This window comes from Malus sylvestris, chromosome 11, assembly GCF_916048215.2.
Source record: "Malus sylvestris chromosome 11, drMalSylv7.2, whole genome shotgun sequence".
NCBI classification, from domain to species: Eukaryota; Viridiplantae; Streptophyta; class Magnoliopsida; order Rosales; family Rosaceae; genus Malus; species Malus sylvestris.
Genome location: NC_062270.1, coordinates 37536544 through 37556749, shown reverse-complemented (window position 1 = coordinate 37556749; position 20206 = coordinate 37536544). Strand labels below are relative to the sequence as shown.

Sequence of the window (20206 nt, the reverse complement as noted above, 5' to 3'; positions counted from 1 at the left end):
GACAGCATATGTGCTATGTTTTTCTGGTTGTAACGGCAGTGTGCAGATGGGGCTGATGCAAGTGCAGTGGCGATGAGATTCTATTGCCGCAATGGTTCAGTGGGTTCAAGACGGAAGCGGAGTACAAGTTCGAGTAGTAGTGCAGTGGTCGTCTGTGCAGCAATGCAACAAGGATGTGATGAGCAGCGGGCATGCAATCCTGGGTTAGTTGAATCTGGGTGATAGTATGAATACAGATCAGTAGAGTTCCTGATTGCAGCGGCAACATGGGTGGATGGTGATGAATTCGTCTGATCACGGTGCTGGTGATCAGATTGTTAGGAAGGGAATTGGAACAAGCATAGTTGTGGACAACAGCAGGTGCAGCGACGGTGGATGCAAAAGATAGAGAATGCAATAGTGGGTTCGAGAAGATGGTGGCGCGGTGGTTCAAGTAGGCGAGGTGCAGATTCAGTCGAATTTGCAGCGGGTGGTTCCAGTGGTAGCGTGGTGGTGATTTGATGAGGAAACGATGGCGGGTACGGTTCAGGGCTTCAGGTATGTAGGGATCTGGGAGTGGTTCCGAGCAAACATATTCAATTTTTTTCTTCTTTTCAAAACGAATATTGAAAACTAATATCAAACAAACAACATGGATACTTATCAAGAACAGATTAAACCCTGAATGATCAAACTTGCTCTGATAACAAGTTGAATATCAGAGTGCATTATTAACAAACGAACAGACTAACTATAAACTAATATAATTTTATAAAGTGAACGAAAGATTGCCATGACGGCTACATAACCTAAGAGACTACATTGCGAATGACTTGTTATTCTACGAGTTACAAAGCATCGTATATATAAAAAACTAACCTAACCTTAATAAGCAAGAAAACGAAACCCTAATACTAACGGGCTAAGCCCAAATTCAAACAATAAAATAATCCTAAATTCCAACATTTTCAAGTTCAATTGTAGGGTTTGGGAGGATTCTGTTTTCAAAGTTGCAAATGAATCCTTTTTTGTTTTAGAAGAGTTTGTTTCTATGTTCATTTGTAGGGTATGGAAGGATTTTGTTTTCAAAGCCAATATTGTTCTTGAAGCCTGTCGAGAAAATGAATGAAGTATTGTCTTTGCCAATCGTGTCATTACGCTTATGGGAGTAATTGCCAATGTAAAACATGTTTCTCTTTCAGGCAAATGTGCAGAAGTATACCCTGACTCTTGTTCATTTACACTATTGCTTGTAGAGTTGTGTACCTTTCATGATACTTATCTATCTTAGTGTTCTTTCTTCCTTAAACATAAAGGGTGTTGACGTACGCCTTTATGATTTGAAATAGTAGGCGAAATATATTTCTAAATGCGTTTATTTTGATCTGTGTTTATATATTTTCATGAAGGGTTGTCGGCATCAATACTTCCTCCCGGAGGACTTGGTTTTGCATGATTGCTCTTACTGGGATTTACTACCAACAGTGCTCCAGATATCACAGAATCTACAACATCTCAACTTAGAAGATGCCAGTAAAATCGATGTGTTTACAGTTTCTCATTTCACTCTTTCTGAATAACTGTCAGAGCACTAAATGTAGTTCGAGGTTCTTAGAGCATCAGTGGAATCCACCAGAATTTATGCTTGTTTGTTTGTTTTGGCTCAAGACTCTCCATACGGAGATTCCAGGGATGACATGTTAAGATGGCAGTGGCAAAGTATTTGTTGAAGATTGGTATAGTTTTGAGTAAAATGACGATATGTGCAAATCGTTAACATATGGAAAAGAAGAAGTTGTACCAGGAATTTGCTACATTTGAAAAAGGATTCAAACACTTGTGAAGTGGAAATCATCGAAGTGTAATTTCATTTTTACGAGTAATTTATTGAAACAAGGTGAATGAATCTATTTGCTATTTGTAGCTACTTGTTTTTTGTATAAATTTCTTATTAAAAGTGACATGCATATATTTTGCAACATCAATATATATTTATTTTTATGTTGATCCTACCGGCCACATCATCAAATCGTGTAAGCAGTAGGGATTGACTATATATCTGATAAAGTTGATTTGTTTCTGGTGTTTTGGTTGGTTTATTTTGATCGGTTTCTTAGGGATAGAATGAAAGAGAATTGAGAGGATATTGAAGTGTAATTTTCAACTTCAAGGCTGTGTATTATTCAATGCATCAGCCATACTTCATTAAGTAGAGAAGATGTGTAAGGGTATGGTACATTTCTATCACCCATACTTATGTAAAAGAGTTGGTGATAAGACAATATTTAAACACTAAATCACCTTACTACTCCAGATTAAATCCTAGCCCTTCATTGGGATTTAAGTTATCTAATCTGGAGTGTACATTTGTCACACACACATTTAAACAAAAAACTAGCCATTGGAGACTAACCCTTCATTTCTTCTTCTTCCTTCTTTAATGCAGACAACACATTTTGCTCGGAAGCTCCTTACGGCCTTCAACCCCTCGACTCCAGGAGCTGGTTAGCTTCCAACACTCCCTTCTAAACTGCTTCTGGGAGTCATTTCGAGCAAACCCCTCTGGTAATTAAATCTCTCATTCGGTAGTGCTTTTGTGAATATGTCTGCGATATGATCTTCTGTGTTACAATAGATTAGTTTGATTATATTATCCTGCAATGCTTATTTGATGAAATGATATCTTCTCTTGATGTGCTTTGTTCTTTGATGAAAAACTGGGTTTTTTGTCATGGCAATTGCAGAAGTGTTGTCACACAAGAGTGATGTGGCATCAACCTGTAACTCACCAAAATCTTTGAGTATAAACCTTAGCCAAATAGCTTGAGCCATTGCTTCTGATGCACTCACATACTCCACCTTGGCTGTGGACAGCGCAACACTTTGTTGCTTCACAGAGGCCCACGAAAACACCCATGAACCAAAGGTGAAAGCATAGCCCGATGTGTTTCTGCTATCATCTTCACTGCCACCCCAACCACTGTCACAAAATCCAATTAGGATAGTTGACTTCCCCATTTCATACTTGATCCCATAATCTAGTGTTCCTTGCACATATCTCAGCACTCTCTTAGTTGTGCCCATATGTATCTTGCTAGGATTCTGCATAAACCTAAAAAGTAAGCTTGCTGAGAACATTAGATTTGGCCTCGTTGCAGTTAAGTACAATAGACTGCCAACAATGCTCTTGTAGAGACTAGCATCTGCATATTCACTTTCATCATCCTTCTTAAGTTTCTCATTTGCAATTAGAAGTGTAGAGACCGGTTTGCAACCCTTCAAACCAAACTTTTCAAGTAAGGTTTCAGCATACTTCCTTTAATGAATGAAGATGTTATTTGCCTCTTGAATTACACCAATGCCAAGAAAATGATGCAAAAGGCCTAGGTCAGTCATTTCATACCTCTTCATCATTTCTTCTTTGAACTCTTCAATCATTGCAGCATCATTTCTAGTGTAGACATATTCATCCATATAGATTGAGACAATGAGTGTCTTGTTGTTGCTTTCTGTCTTGGTGTAGAGTGTAGCTTCACTAGGACTTTTCTGAAATCCTTTTTCAGTGAAATAGGAATCAATCTCACTGTACCAAGCTCTTAGAGCTTGCTTTAGGCCATAGAGAGCCTTCCTTAACTTGTACACTTGTTCTGGAAACTCTTGACTTGTGAACCCTTGAGGTTGATCCACAAACATCTTCTCATCTAGCACTCTATTTAGAAATGTAGATTTGACATCCAATTGATGTAACTTCCAACCCTTCTTGGCTGCTAGGGTTATCAAGGTCCTTATGGTGTCTAACCTTGCTACTAAAGCAAAGGTTTCATTTAAGTTTACACCTGGTTTAGGCCATAAAGAGCCTTCCTTAACTTGTACACTTTTTTTTGGAAACTCTTGACTTGTGAACCTTTGAGGTTGATCCACAAACACCTCATCTTCTAGCACTCCATTTAGAAATGCAGTTTTGACATGCAATTGATGTAACTTCCAACCATTCTTGGCTGCTAGGGTTATCAAGGTCCTTATGGTGTCTAACCTTGCTACTGGAGCAAAGGTTTCATTGAAGTTTACACCTGGTTTCTGTGAGTAACCTTTGACCACCAACCTGGCCTTGTTCTTTTGCACAGAACCATCTAAGTTGAGCTTTCATTTTGTACACTCATTTCACTCCAATCACATTCTTGCCACTTGGTCGATTTATAAGTTCCCAAGTGTTATTCTTCTCTATCATTTCAAGCTCTTCCTTCATTGCTTTCTTCTAAGCTTTGTCTTTCTCAGCTTCTTCATATGTTTCTGGTTCTACTACACAGTAATTACATGTAGCATAAATCTCATCCAGGTTTCTCAATCTCACAGGAGTTGAACTTGGAGTTGTTATCTTGATTGACTTGATTGTGGACTCATAGTAGCTTGCTGTGGAGTCCCTTGTATGTCACCATTATCTGTGACTTCTTCTTGAACTGAGGTCTCCATAGGCTTCCTTGTTTGCCTTTTGTTGAGGTTAAGTTGTAGAGAGACACTGCCCTTTTCTTCTACCCTTGTTTCCTAGTTCCACATTGAGTCTTCATCAAAGATAACATCCCTTGATACGATTATTTTCTGAGTTAACACATTATAAACTCTGTACCCTTTCTCACTGGTACCATAGCCTACAAAAACATCATTGTTACTTGATTTCTCCAACTTGTGCCTTAGTTGGTGAGGGATGAGAGTGTAGCACACTGAGCCAAACACTCTCAGGTGCTTCACAGAGAGCTTCCTTCCACTGAACACTTCGAATGGTGTCTTCTTGTCCAGTGTTTTAGTAGGGCACCTATTCAATAGGTACATTGAGGTGTTCACAGCTTCACCCCAGAATGTATAAGGCATGTTTTTCTCATGCATCATAGACTTAGCCATTTCGATTATAGTCCTATTCTTCCTTTCTGCAATCCCATTATGTTGTGGTGAATATGCCACAGTGAGTTGCTTCTCCAACCCCACATCTTCACAGAATGCATTAAACTCATGTGAGGTGTACTCACATTCCCTATCACTTCTCAGTCTTTTAATTTGGTATCCACTTTGCAATTCCACCATTGCTTTGAACTTTTTGAATATTGTGAATACCTCAGACTTGAACCTCATGAAATACACCCACACACATCTGTAAGTAGTCATCAATGAAGGTTAAGAAATACCTACTTCCACTGATTGTTGTTGTTTTCATTGGTCCACACACATCTGTGTGAATCAACTCGAGTGGCTTTGTTGCCCTCCAATCCTTGCCAACTTCAAATGGATCCTTGTGATGCTTCCCAAATGCACATCCTTCACAGGTTTCATTGCAGTGATCCATCTTAGGTATTCTTTGTACCATTTCATACTTTTGTAGATTTTCTAGGCTTGTCATGTTTAAGTGACCAAACCTCTTGTGCCATAGTTTCATAGAACCTGTCACACTTGCTTTCCTTGCCACTTCTTCTAAGTACTTCAACACAAGTGAAAAGCTTCTGTTTTTCACTTTCATTTTGGTCACCAAATTTTATAGGGATTTGTCATCATAGATCTCAACCACAGTTCCCCCAAAGAGTAGGAAATACCCATGCTCCATCATTTGACCCACACTAAGTAGGTTTTCATCCAATCATGGCACTAGCATCACATCCCTTATGCATCTTCTTCCTTTCTTGGTGTTGATAACCAAAGTTCCTCTTCCAGTGGCCTTGACAATGTTTCCATCTCCCATTTTCACTTTTCCAATGAAGTTTGTGTCAATGTCAATGAGTAATGACTCATGTGCAGTCATGTGGTTGCTGCAACCACTATCAATGTACCACACTTCATTGTTTTTCTCCACTTTTGCACTAAAGGCACATAACACATTTGCTTCTTCCTCCACTTGGTTTGCACTGTTCACTTCCTGCACAAATTTTGATCTACAGTCCTTCATAATGTGCTCAAACCTGTTGCATTTGTGGCACCTAGGCTGGTCTTTGAACCAACACTCTCCAAGATGAAATTTGTCACAATGTTTACATTGTTGTTTGGTTCTTGAACCTACATTAATGTTGCTGCCTTGGTTAGGTCTAAAGTTATGAAACCCTTTTCCTTCCCATTTCTTGTTCTTGCCCTTCCACTGTGGTTTCTGATTGCTTGCACTAGCTTGATTACCAGATCCAACATTGAGTGATTGAAAGGCTTTCTCAGGTGCAAAATCAGCATGCCTCTCAAGTCTTTGGTCAAAAGCTCTTAAGGATGCCATCACATCTTGCACACTGAGAGTTTCAGTGTCTTTGGTTTCTTCTATAACACTCACTATTGAATCATAGGGTTTAGTCAAACTAATCAATAGTTTTTGGACAATTCTTTCATTAGGCAGTTCCTCACCATATGTTTTCATCTTGTTTACAACATCAAACAACCTAGTGAAGTAGTCTTTTAACAGCTCATTTTCTCTCATTCTTGTATACTCGAAATCTCTTCTAAGGGACTGAAATTTTACCTTTCTGACTTTAGTGTCTCCTCTGTACTCTTGCTGTAAAACTTCCAAGCTCCCTTTGCAGTCTCTTCATTTGCTATCCTCGGGAAAATGGTGTATGAGACAGCACCTTGAATGATTCCAAGTGCTCTAGCATCCTCCATCCGATTCTGCTTCAGTGTTTTGAGTTGTGTTTCTGTGAGATCCTCCTCTAGAGCATCAATTTTCATCTCAGGTAGTTCATACCCCTATATCCCATAGATCATAGGATTTGAAAATGGTTGTCATTCTTATTTTCCATAAATCATAATTCTCCCCATCAAAGACTGGAGCTTTTAGCTCACTGCTACTGTTGGATCCCTTCATTTTCAAAATTGTTTGTTGGTTGTTGTTGTTGAGGACACTTCGTTAGTGCTCCCAAAAATCTTAACTTTCACAGATTACGCCCAGAAAGATTTCAGATCAAAAACTGAGCTTTGAGGCCATGATAAAGTTGATTTATTTCTGGTGTTTTGGTTGGTTTATTTTGATCGGTTTCTTAGGGATAGAATGGCAGAGAATTGAGAGGATATTAAAGTGTAATTTTCAACTTCAAGGTTGTGTATTATTCAATGCATCAGCCATACTTCATTAAGTAGAGAAGATGTGTAAGGGTATGGTACATTTCTATCACCTATACTTGTGTAAAAGAGTTGGTGATAAGACAATATTTAAACACTAAATCACCTTACTACTCCAGATTAAATCCTAGCCCTTCATTGGGATTTAAGTGATCTAATCTGGAGTGTACATTTGTCACTCACACATTTAAACAAAAAACTAGCCATTGGAGACTAACCCTTCATTTCTTCTTCTTCCTTCTTCGATGCAAACAACACCGGTTAGCTTCCAACAATATCGGCAAATGCGCGTGCTCGGTGCTTAGCATTGCCAAGGCAACATTGCAACTAAGAAAAATATATTGAAGAAGTGAGTTTAGGAAGATTGGCATCTAGGATCAAATTCTTCTTCCCGTAAATTAGAATAGTTTAGAATACCGGCATTATTACATAAGTATAGGCCAAATTTTGAACTTATTAGCAGGCTAACTTATGGATCAAGGCCCGGAGACCACGCCCCAAAAACATTGGCATCATTAGTCATTTTTTTATTTATTTATAATTTTTAAGATAAAAATATAATTGTATTTGAAGCTAAAAGTTCGACATCAAAATAAATAGAAGAGAGTTTTGAATAAACCCTAGAGAGTTGTAGAGATGGAGATGGTGATAACCAGTTCGTATTGTCCAGGGTAATCACAGCAGCTCAGCTCTACCAGGTTATATATCATTTTCCCTATAAGAAATGATTTCCTTATCATTCCGTAACTTTCTGTTTGGTTACTAAGAAAACTGCCAAAGAATATTTGAGAAAATTAAGTCTTATACTTTGTGTCGTTTTTCTCAAGGAAAAAAGGAACAAACAAAACAAAACCTGCCAACCACCAATTTTCTCCCTTACATACCTCTGGTTAATCATTTTCGTTAATGATTTTGTTTGATTTTATTCAATTTGGTGACAAAAAATAAGAAGGGTGTGTAAGAGGAGAAAAATGGTGTTTAGTTCTCCTAAATCTAATAATAAAAATATTAGTAAAATGGAATTATTTATATGTAGATATCTATGATCCTGGGAAGAGAATTAGCATTCAAGGAATTTATTGATAAACTAAATGCAGATTATAGTTATTTCCATTTAGAGCTTAAATAAAAAAAATTCGTATTTACTCTACTCAATCTTAACTGAAATGACCAGACATGGATGAGGGGAGGTTTAAGTATCAGGGTACAAATGGGTTCGATATCAAAGCGTCAAGCAAGCGATGGAGATAGAATCACTGCATTGCCTGACAGCCCTCTGACTACAAGATGGGAAAATGTATGTGTTTCTAACCCTATCAAGATTTCCGCTGAGGGAATTTTCCTGCTGATTCTGGTGCTCTCTTAAAATTTTGTTGAGCAGCCATGATTCATCGGATATCCAAAAATTCGGTCATGCCTGTGATTATCTTCATACCGTCAGTTCTTCTCACATTGATAGTTGGATTCACACTACTTTTAGCTAGAAATATAATTTTATCGAGCTTGATCTTCACCTTTGTGAGACAAAAGAACAAGACTTGGAAGTGCCCAAGGACTAGATGGTGGAATCTAAAAGAAGAAAAACAAGCCATTTTCAAAGAGAAGGTAATCACCCAATGTGTGTGGGATAGAGAGGGGGAAGCTAGCCAAATGTGGGATTCCATGGCTAGTTGTATCCGAAAAGTAGCAAAAGAGGTATTAGGAGAGTCCAAGGGCTTTGCCCCACACCAAAAGGAATCTTGGTGGTGGAATGAGGAGGTACAAACAAAGGTGAAGGCTAAGAAGGAATGTTGTAAAGCCTTATACAAGGAGAGGACCGATGAAAATGGTGAAAGGTATAGAAAAGCGAAGCAAGAGGCGAAGAAAGCTGTCAGAGAAGCTAAGTTAGCGGTTTACGACGATATGTATAAACGACTAGATACCAAAGAAGGAGAGTTGGATATCTATAAACTAGCTAGAGCAAGGGAAAAGAAGACAAGGGACCTAAACCAAGTGAGGTGCATCAAGGATGAGGATGGAAAGGTTCTTGCTACAGAGAACGCGGTTAAAGACAGATGGAGAGGTTATTTTCATAATCTTTTCAATGAAGGACATGAAAGGAGTGCTTCTTTAGGGGAGTTGAGTAACTCAGAAGAGTGTAGAAACTACTCTTTTTATCGTCGAATCCAGAAGGAAGAAGTGGTTGTAGCTTTGAAGAAGATGAAGCATAGAAAAGCAATAGGCCCAGACGATATACCAATCGAAGTGTGGAAAGTTTTGGGAGAGACAGGTATAACATGGCTCACTGACCTTTTCAATAGGATTTTGAAAACGAAGAAGATGCCAAATGAGTGGCGAACGAGCACTTTGGTGCCTATCTACAAGAATAAGGGCGACGTACAAAATTGCATGAACTATAGGGGTATTAAGTTAATGAGTCATACAATTAAGCTCTGGGAGAGAGTCATTGAGCATAGATTGAGGCAAGAGACATGGGTTTCGGACAACCAATTCGGGTTCATGCCAGGGCGCTCAACCATGGAGGCAATCTATCTCTTACGAAGATTGATGGAAAGATATAGAGATGGGAAAAAGTATTTACACATGGTCTTTATAGATTTGGAAAAAGCGTATGATAGGGTCCCAAGAGACATTCTTTGGAGGATTTTAGAGAAGAAAGGAGTACGAGTAGCATATATCCAAGCTATAAAGGATATGTATGAAGGAGCAAAGACTGCCGTAAGAACTCATGAAGGACAAACCGAAAGCTTTCCCATAACTGTAGGATTACATCAAGGCTCATCCTTAAGTCCTTACCTTTTTGCGTTGGTAATGGATGAGTTAACAGGACATATTCAAGATGATATTCCTTGGTGTATGCTTTTCGCAGACGATATAGTGTTGATCGATGAAACTCAGGAGGGGGTAAATGCAAAGCTTAACCTTTGGAGAGAAGTGTTGGAATCTAAAGGTCTTCGCCTAAGCCGATCAAAGACAGAATATATGGAGTGCAAGTTCAGTGCAAATGGAGGCCAAAACGAGTTAGGGGTGAGGATCGGAGATCAAGAAATACCAAAGAGCGACTGTTTTCGTTACCTAGGATCTATCTTGCAAAAGAACGGAGAATTAGATGGAGATCTCAACCATAGAATACAAGCTGGATGGATGAAGTGGAAGAGTGCATCTGGCGTGTTGTGTGACCGCCGTATGCCACTGAAGCTCAAGGGAAAATTTTATAGGACGGCAATAAGGCCGGCGATGCTGTATGGCACAGAATGTTGGGCGGTGAAGCATCAACATGTACACAAAATGGGTGTAGCGGAGATGAGGATGCTTCGTTGGATGTGTGGGCACACGAGAAAGGATAAGATTAGGAATGAGGATATCCGGGGTAAAGTAGGAGTAGCCGAAATTGAAGGAAAGATGAGAGAAAATCGGTTACGGTGGTTTGGACATGTGCAAAGAAGGCCTACTGACGCTTCGATTAGAAGATGCGACTATGAGACAGAGGTTCAGGGCCGAAGGGGTAGAGGAAGACCTAGGAAAACTTTGGAAGAGACTCTAAGAAAAGACTTAGAGTACTTGGATCTAACGAAGGACATGACACAGGACCGAGCACAATGGCGTTCTAAGATTCATATAGCCGATCCCACTCAGTGACTTGGATTTTCCAAGTCTCTAACCGAGAAGTTTTCCTCACTCGGAAAATTAAGGGAACACTACCCCAACCTACATGCTCCACTCAGAAAGCTTCAACATACAAGCTTCAACAAAAGAAAATTCAAAGAACTTAGCGAAGAAGGCTTTGGTGTATTTAACACAATACGTTGAAATGAAGGAAAGCTTATTTATTGATATCCCCGATAAGCTACAAATATGTACATATACATGAGTCAAATTAAACAAACAAGATGGAGCCTTCACAAAGGTTGCTTAGGAGGAGTCTCAGTAGTCGGTAGAGCCCCAGAAAGAGAAGGCATCGGAGGGGGATCATTTGGAGCCTCAGTACTGGACAGAACCCTAGAAGGAGGAGGCATCAGAGGTTGATCATTTGGAGCTTCATTACGCGGTACAGCCCCAGAAGACGAAGGCAATAAATGCCTCTGGAACAAACCCACAAATCTCTGATGATCAAGTAAAACCTGACCATCAGTTTCCTTCATCTGGTCAAGCTTCCTCTTCATGTTTGTAGCATAGTCATGTGCGAGCCGGTGCAACTGTTTATTCTCATGCTTGAGCCCTCTAATATCCTGTTTGAGACTCATCAATTCGGCCGCCAATGATTCAACTTGGCGGGTTCGAGCAAATAGGCGTTGGGCCATATTAGACACAGAACCTGCACACTGAACACTGAGAGCCAGCGAATCCTTAACAGCTAACTCATCAGACCGTTTGGAAAGTAGTCTGTTATCTTTGGGAGTGAGAAGGTTCCTGGCCACCACCGCAGCGGTCATATCATTCTTCATCACGGAATCCCCAACGGTAAGAGGACCAGTAGGGGAAACGAAGGATGGGCGCCATATGTTGTCTGGAGAAGGCGGGGCTGCCTCTTCAACAAGGTTCAAGTCAAAACGACGGTCGGAGGGGCCAGACATTTTCAAAGGTGTTGAAGAGAGAAGAGGTCGGACAAATCAAAATCTTAGAAGTGCAAGAATGAAGCTTCTACTGGTGGAGGTTCAAGTGTGCTTTGGAACTTAATGCCAGCCCCTATAAAAAGCTGCACTCGACGGAGCTTCAGACATCGAAGAGGCGCCTGCTCAGAAATCGAAGAGGCGTTTGCTTTCTCAAAAGCTGGGCTACTTAGAGACCACGAGGGTTGATCTCATAAATCGAAGAGGTGTTTGCTTTCTCAAAAGTTGGGTTGCTCAAAGACCACGAAAGCCGATCTCAGAAATCGAAGAGGCGCTCGCTTTCTCAAAAGCTGGGCTGCTCAGAGACCACGAGGGCCGATCTCAGAAATCGAAGAGGCACCTACTTTTCCAGCCTTGTCAGCACCTGTCACACGCACACTCAGCTTTGCGGAAATTATGGGAATTCTGTCAAAGATTTCTGGGGAAGTAGAAAACACATGAATCTTACTGTCCAATCACCCACTTCCCACACGCAACAATAGCTCATGGGTACCACAGATAACTTTGCCAAAGTTCTCTGCCAAAGTTGAGCACATGAAGCTTGCAGCTCCCACTACATCGCTCTGACCAAGAAGGGTAAAAGAATAGCAAAGAAACAGCACTAACAAAGTTTAGACCCATAAATTTTGAAGGTCTAGCTACCATATTATTACCCACAAGGGTAAAGGAACAGTACCACTGCTGGATAATTGGAAAGTCCCTGTGTGTCAAACTCTGTGCCTCGTGGCAAGGTAGACTAGCAAACATGCCCAACCTTTACTCACATTCGAGAAAACACTCCCAATAAGATTGCTTGCTCCAAAATCGAAGAGACACCGTCCTTCGAATCTCGAGAGCCAGACTCCCAACATGACTACTTTCTCAAAAATCGAAGAGAGGGTAAAGGAACAGTACCATTGCTGGATAATTGGAAAGTCCCTGTGTGTCAACCTCTGTGCTTCGTGGCAAGGTAGACTAGCAAACATGCCCAACCTTTACTCACATTCGAGAAAACACTCCCACCAAGATTGCTTGCTCCAAAATCGAAGAGGCACCGCCCTCCGAATCTCGAGAGCCAGACTCCCAACATGATTACTTTCTCAAAAATCGAAAAGACACTGCTCCCCGAATCTCGAGAGTCAGACCCCCAGCATGATTGCTTTCTCAAAAATCGAAGAGGCATCGTTCTCCGAATCAATCGAAGAGGCGCTCGCTTTCTCAAAAGCTGGGCTGCTCAAAGACCACGAGGGCCGATCTCAGAAATCGAAGAGGCACCTACTTTTCTAGCCTTGCCAGCACCTGTCACATGCACACTCAGCTTTGCGGAAATTATGGGCATTTTGTCGAAGACTTCTGGTGAAGTAGAAAGCACATGAATCTTACTGTTCAATCACCCACTTCCCACACACAATAATAGCTCATGGGTACCATATATAACTTTGCCAAAGTCTCTGCCAAAGTTGAGCACGTGAAGCTTGCAGCTCCCACTACATCGCTCTGACCAAGAAAGGTAAAAGAATAACAAAGAAATAGCACTAACAAAGTTTAGACACATAAATTTTGAAGGTCTAGCTACCATATTATTACCCACAAGGGTAAAGGAATAGCACCACTGCTGGATAATTGGAAAGTCCCTGTGTGTCAACCTCCGTGCTTCGTGGCAAGGTAGACTAGCAAACATGCCCAACCTTTACTCACATCCGAGAAAACACTCCCAACAAGATTGCTTACTCCAAAATCGAAGAGGCACCGCCCTCCGAATCTCGAGAGCCAGACTCCCAACATGATTACTTTCTCAAAAATCGAAGAGACACTGCTCCCCGAATCTCGAGAGCCAGACCCCCAGTATGATTGCTTTCTCAAAAATCGAAGAAGCATCGTTCTCCGAATCTCGAGAGCCAGATACCACATACCACTTTTTCAAAGTGCTCTGACAGAGTTAAAACATGTGAAGCTGGCAGCTCCCACTACCGTGCTATGACCAAGCAGGGTAAAGGAATAGCATTACTACTTGTTGTTAGGGAGACTCCTATATATGTCGACCTCCATCCCCAACGGACAGGCAGACCTGCAAAAATGCTCAACCCTTCCTCATATCTGAGAGGGCACTCCCGACGAAACCTTTCGAAATATTCAGCTTTCTTTCCCCCCGATAATACCTCTGCAAACAAGCTATACTAGAGCAAGAATATCTCATATCATCAGGGTTAAAAGCAAGAGTATCCCATATCATGCTTTTTCCCGGTCTTTTCCTTTGGCCTTGTTTTTACCTGCAAGACAAGGAGAAAGAGAGCAATCAGTCAGCACTTGAAATCAAGCTCCCAGCCAAGAACTGACTGCCTGGAACCCCTTACCTGATTACTTACCTGGCATTGCTCTCGAGTACTCATCTTCAACATCTTATGTTTCCAGGGAAGATACCGCATCTGCTTGAGGAACAGATAGGGCAAGTGCGAAGGATACAAGGAAGCATGTGGAGACAAGCGTAACAGCACACGTGCCGATACATCCATCACTCTGTTAAAAGTAAAAGTATCCCATATCAGCAGGGTCGAACGTACTCTAGATTTGATGGACTTGTTTTGACCCTCAAATTCTTCAGTCGGCCTTATACTCTGGAGGAAACCAGAAAACCCTCCAGCTCAGTTCAAGAATAAGCCTGTGGAAAGTTACTTCTTCAAAAGCAAAAGTATCCCATATCATCTCTTCTCATTTTTCTTCTCTTTATCCTTCATGCTGCTGCAAGATGGGGAGAAGGTGAACAATCAGCCGGAGCTCTGATTGCTTACCTTGTCTGTCACCTCTTTCAGCAGATCCCCTAGCTCGGCGACTTGGGGGACTCCTACTACATGGTTTGTATCGCGCTGGACCAAGCCTGAAACTACAAGTAAGCTTCAAGTGAAATTGATACATTACCTTGTGCATCTCCACCAGTTAAAGATACCACCCCTGGATGGAGGAAGAGTACTTCCAGAGAAGCTGCCACATCTACCTATGAGACAGATAAGGCAAGTCAAGATGATACCACACTCCGATACTTAGAAGTTTCGTGATTACGAGATCATTCTCCCACAATATTTCCTAATGTCATTTGTACTCTAATGTCATTTGTACTAAATCATTCACTGGTACTCACTAAAGGAGAGCTTGAACCTATGTACTTGTGTAAACCCTTCACAATTAATGAGAACTCTTCTATTCCGTGGACGTAGCCAATCTGGGTGAACCACGTACATCTTGTGTTTGCTTTCCTATCTCTATCCATTTATATACTTATCCACACTAATGACCGGAGCAATCTAGCGAAGTTCACAAAAGCGACCGTTTTCGCTACCTAGGATCTATCTTGCAAGAGAACGGAGAATTAGATGGAGATCTCAACCATAGAATACGAGCTGGATGGATGAAGTGTAAGAGTGTATCCGGCGTGTTGTGTGACCGTCGTAGGCCACTGAAGCTCAAGGGAAAATTTTATAGGACGGCAATAAGGCTAGCGATGTTGTATGGCACAGAATGTTGGGCGGTGAAACATCAACACGTACACAAAATGGGTGTAGCGGAGATGAGGATGCTTCGTGGGATGTGTGGGCACACGAGAAAGGATAAGATTGAGAATGAGGATATCCGAGGTAAAGTAGGAGTAGCCGAAATTGAAGGAAAGATGAGAGAAAATCGGTTCCGGTGATTTGGACATGTGCAAAGAAGGCCGACTGACGCTCCGGTTCGAAGATGTGACTACGGGACAGAGGTTCAGGGCCGAAGGGGTAGAGGAAGACCTAGGAAAACTTTGGAAGAGACTCTAAGAAAAGGCTTAGAGTACTTAGATCTAACGGAGGACATGACACAAAACCGAGCGCAATGACGTTCTAGGATTCATATAGCCGACCCCACTTAGTGGGAAAAGGCTTTGTTGTTGTTGTTGTTGTGATCTTTATGCTGCTACATATGGAGACCAGATTATTGAGTTGCCTAATAGTATTTTCATCGTCCAAAACACTAATGGTTTTGACCCTGTGGTCTAATTTTTACCAATGTTCCTGCATCCGGTTGTTTCCCGTAAATTCCTTTACATTATACTTAATTATCCTGAAAATGACTCAATGTTTAAGTTTTTCCTGAACGTACTTGAAAATTTGGCTATAAAAAGGGATATGATGTCGTTTTAAATTTCAACATTTATGTTCCTTAAGTGAGCCCTTTGAAGATGGGTACAATGTTTTACATGAGCTTTTGCTCGAAAACCTTGATGCCCGCTGGGTTTCTCAGATTATATTTTAGAGAGAGCACATTTTATATTCAAAGCCAAGATTGACCTCCATGACCATCATGCAAATGAAACAATTCCTCAATTCTAACCGTGGAACCAAGCTTCTGGCAAGGATTTGCAATGTTAAACATGTATACCTTTCAGCTCATCTTTTAAAGGTAGGTAAATCGGAACTTGTTTTTTTTACAATTGTAAGAAGGAAATGGAAAGGGTAATTTGGATGAAGCGAAGGATGCTGCTGGATAGTCTGGATACATGTTCCATTGGTGATTTTGTGTAATGTGGAACAGTTATGGGGTGCGGCATTCATGCTGGCCGGTAGTTTTCAATCCCCTTAAAGTTAGATCGACTGAATGTGAAGGAATGAAAGAAATTAAGTAGCAATTAGGTTTGGTTGCGAAGGGTGGAAAAACTGAAATATCTCTATATCAGACAAACTGCAATTTCTGCTTGAAGCATCAAAGATTAATGCTATGCATTTCTTTTCTTTCGTCAAGCTTTGTTATGAATTTGATTGTGGTATGTGATATGCACTTCGTTGTCTATGCTTGCGAAATTGGATGCTGAATATGGAATAGTGCTCTTACTATATTTGATTGTTTTTCCTATTATATGATAATATATCAACTTTGTTTTTACTGGAAATGAGAACTTGTAATTTTTTTCTCCAGATTGTTTCCTTTAAATGTTTAAGTTTATTTTGTAATCTTTCATAATTATGCAATCTCATCATTGATAAACAAAGACAGCTCAAAGGGAGGTGTAGCATTCGAATTGAACGATTCTGATTATGACACGTGTCCCGTGAAGATTCATCTTGTTCATAAAATAGTATGAGGGGACCTGCTATCAAAGTGTTCTTTTTATAAATAGACAACTATTGACCCCTCATCCCCTCAAAATTTCATCACCGCACGAAACTGAAAACCCTAAGATTGAAAATTTGGGTCTTCTATTGACGCTCACACCTCGATAAGACGAAGAATCAAAGTCTTCTATCGACACTCACACCTCGATAAGATGAAGAATCAAAGTTCTAAGGCACCTCTACAAGATTGAAGGTGAGCAATCATTGAAACCCTTGGTTTGATTTTCAGAACTCCCTTAATTTGCATTTTCGTTTTATCAAATGAAATGTATGTTTGGAATATGATCTCCTTATTCAATGATCTGCTGAATAGACTCATATCAAACTGACCAAAAACCTATATAGAGAAAAGATTCATATTAGTCATTATTTATTTTAGTAGCAAGTGAATTTTAATAAGTGTGTATTGTTTTGTGCTTCACTCTCATACTTCAGATATTGTCTCACTAGCATTTTGACTTCCTTTCCATTAACATCTGTTTGGCTACCAAGTAAACTGTCAAAAACACTAGAGGAATAGTGAAATTTAAGTCTTACCCTTTCTATTGTTTATCTCTAGAGAATATGAAATATTTATTTTGTTCATTCTGTCTAGAATATAGTATCCGGAACAATTGTTCCAATATAATGAATATTTTCTTGGAAATATATTTGTTTTCATTAAGAAATGGTAATTAGATATTTGTGAAGGCAATTATCATTAGAGGACATTATGGTTAAATGCAAAGTTATTGCCATTCATTTGTAAATACTCGATTTGAAATATTGAAATATGATATACTAAATTTTTTGCTCATTTACTTCTCCATTAGATTGTAAGTTACCATATGCACATTATAAATATGCTTATCTTTTTAAATTTTGACTAAAAGGTACAAATGGGTTCAATGCCAAAGCCTCAAGAGAGGGTCAGTGATAGGATAAGTGCACTACCAAATGAGGTTCTTTGCCACATACTTTCGTTTCTTCCAACGAAGTATGTTGTTAGGACCACTGTTTTGTCTAAGAAATGGAACAACATATGGACTTCCGTTCCTAATCTGTACTTTTGTGACGATGACTACCCTAATGTTAATGCGTTTATATCATTTGTGGATCATGTACTTGACTCTCCTGACTTATCACGCATCCAAAAGTTCCGTCTTCGATGTGACCATGACTACTTCGAACCCCCACCTATTGATCGTTGGATTCACAGTGCAATTAGACGGAAGGTTGTTGAACTTGATCTTTGTGTTTCTCACTTAGATCCAGACGACAATTTGGAATTGCCTCAAACAAATTTCATGTGCGAAACACTAGAAGTTTTGAAGCTGCAGTTTCATTTTATTGCTCATCCTCTTACATCAAGGTGTTTTCCAAATCTCAAGTTCCTCTATGTTCTAATTCATCATCCTGATATTGAATCGGTGAAAAATGTTTTATCTTACCTCCCTGTACTGGAAGGTTTGAGAATTGGGGGATCTCTTGACGATTATGATGTTGAAAGTCTGGATATCAACATCTCTGCACCGGCACTGAAGACGTTAGCTATATGTTTGGAGTTTGACGATTATGATGAGGAGTTCAAGATTTGTATTGAAGCTCCGAAACTTGAATCCCTTGATGTCCAGCTACTTACCAGTTTGTTAAATTTTTCTTTGTTGATCAAGGAAAATCTCATAGTCAAGGCCAATGTGGATCTCTCATACACAGAAATGCCTAACAGTGATATTGCAGACGTGGAAGATATTCTCTTATATGCAGAAGAGCCTGATCGCGCAATAGCACTTCTGAGAAATGTCTCCAATGTCAAGTACCTGTCTCTTTCATCTCATAGTTTGGAAGTAAGTTCTTTACTGTTTAAGATACAAAAACGCGTAAATAAATGTTCAGTTTCTAAATGAGTTTCTCTTTGATCATTACTTGAACTTATTTTCATGTAGGGTGATTTGCCTGCATTTGACAATTTGAACCAACTGAAGCTGGTTTTTTACAATTGCGGTTATTGGAGATTTCTGACAAATTTACTCGAGAGATCACCTAATCTAGAATATCTCGTCTTTGAACACAAAGTAAGACATAATTCAACTTATGCTACTGTTTACCATCATAGACCAGTCTTTCGGATTCTCATGATTTATTTATGTTACATGCATTTTAGGATTGTACCATATGCAATGTAGAAGACTTCAGGCATGAATTTATTCCACCAGAAGTTGTGCCTATTTCTTTGTCGTCGCAGCTCAAGACTATTAATATAAACAGATTCAAGGGAAGGCGTGGTGAGATGGAATTGGTGAAGTACTTGTTAAAGAATGGCGGAGTACTAAATAAGATGACCATTGACGCTTCAGGGAATACAAATCGTCCACATGCACGTACGAAGGCGTTATCAAAGGAAGTTTCACTGTTTCAAAGGGGTTCAAAGACCTGTCAAGTTGAAATTCGATTTGGGATTTCATAATGGAATCATTTTCAGGCGCATTTCAATAGTTTGGAAGGAACATTGTTCCAAAGAAATTACTGGATCGTGCACACAATTGTTCCTCAAGAGATCACCTTTTTTGGGCGTTGCCTCAAAGATTTACAAACAATTTAAGTAATCAGTACCGATTAGTCAGTTTGTAGTCGTTGTTTTGTACTTTCTGTGTCATCGTTTTGAACAAGTTTTGCTTAATTAATCAGTCAGTTTATGAACATTATTTAAGTTTTAATATATCTGGTTTTCTAAAAAAAATCACTACTTTAGTATATCAAAAGATGTGCTAGCATAAGTAAACAGCTTGTAACTCAATTTGGTTTAAGAGCATTCACCTTTATACAAATGTTCGGGGTCAACTTTCCATTGCCAGTGTTGCTTGTATTAAACAAAGAAAAAATTTATTAGAGAAATTAGGTTTTCATCCTTCTTTTTTCAACTCTATTGATTGAAACTTTATTCCTTTTTAATTTTTAATCAAGGTCCTTGGTTTTAATAAACATCATTAATTATTTCAATAATAAAATATTTTACATATCAAGATAATTAAATTTTATTTATAAATTATTCATTTAGTGTTAGAAACGTTACATTTGATATATTTATATTTATGGTTAAATTTTGTATCATATATTTTTATTTTTATTTTGTACCCATTTTAATTTGCAACCTTTTTTTTTTATATTTTGCCAATTTTCTATTCAGTTTTCGTTTGTACCCATATATTAATTTCTTTTTGTGTCCATATTTTTCAAACTTTTATTTGTACTCATATTTTTTGACCTTTTATTTGTACCCATAATTTACCCATTTGTCTTAAAATAATGTAGCACTTTGTTATATGTAAAATGTACCCATTTTTTTTCTTTTTTGTAAGTACCATCTCTTTTTTGTGTAAAATGTACCCATCGTTTTTTTATATGAAATGTACCCATTATATAAAACATATCACCTTTATTTTGTAT

The 20206-nt window shown here is 39.3% G+C and overlaps 2 protein-coding genes across 3 annotated transcripts; one reads left to right on the top strand and one right to left on the bottom strand.

Moving 5' to 3' along the window:
• Positions 1–5602: 5602 nt before the first annotated feature.
• Positions 5603–6666, bottom strand: LOC126590470 (uncharacterized). Its single transcript, XM_050255922.1, has 2 exons — positions 6461–6666; positions 5603–6380 (listed from the first exon to the last, which is right to left on the bottom strand). Exons 1-2 carry the CDS (start codon positions 6664–6666, stop codon positions 5603–5605), a joined length of 984 nt encoding a protein of 327 aa, XP_050111879.1.
• Positions 6667–8269: 1603 nt separating this feature from the next.
• On the top strand, positions 8270–19478 carry LOC126590063 (F-box/FBD/LRR-repeat protein At1g78750-like). Of its 2 annotated transcripts, XM_050255555.1 has the most exons (5): positions 8270–8353; positions 16658–16973; positions 17653–18606; positions 18706–18834; positions 18924–19478. In XM_050255555.1, exons 3-5 carry the CDS (start codon positions 17659–17661, stop codon positions 19224–19226), a joined length of 1380 nt encoding a protein of 459 aa, XP_050111512.1. In that variant the 5' UTR covers positions 8270–8353; positions 16658–16973; positions 17653–17658; the 3' UTR covers positions 19227–19478. The 2 variants fall into 2 exon arrangements, with proteins under 2 accessions (XP_050111512.1, XP_050111513.1); XM_050255556.1 differs by lacking the exon at positions 8270–8353 and having other exon boundaries at positions 16629–16973.
• Positions 19479–20206: the final 728 nt, after the last annotated feature.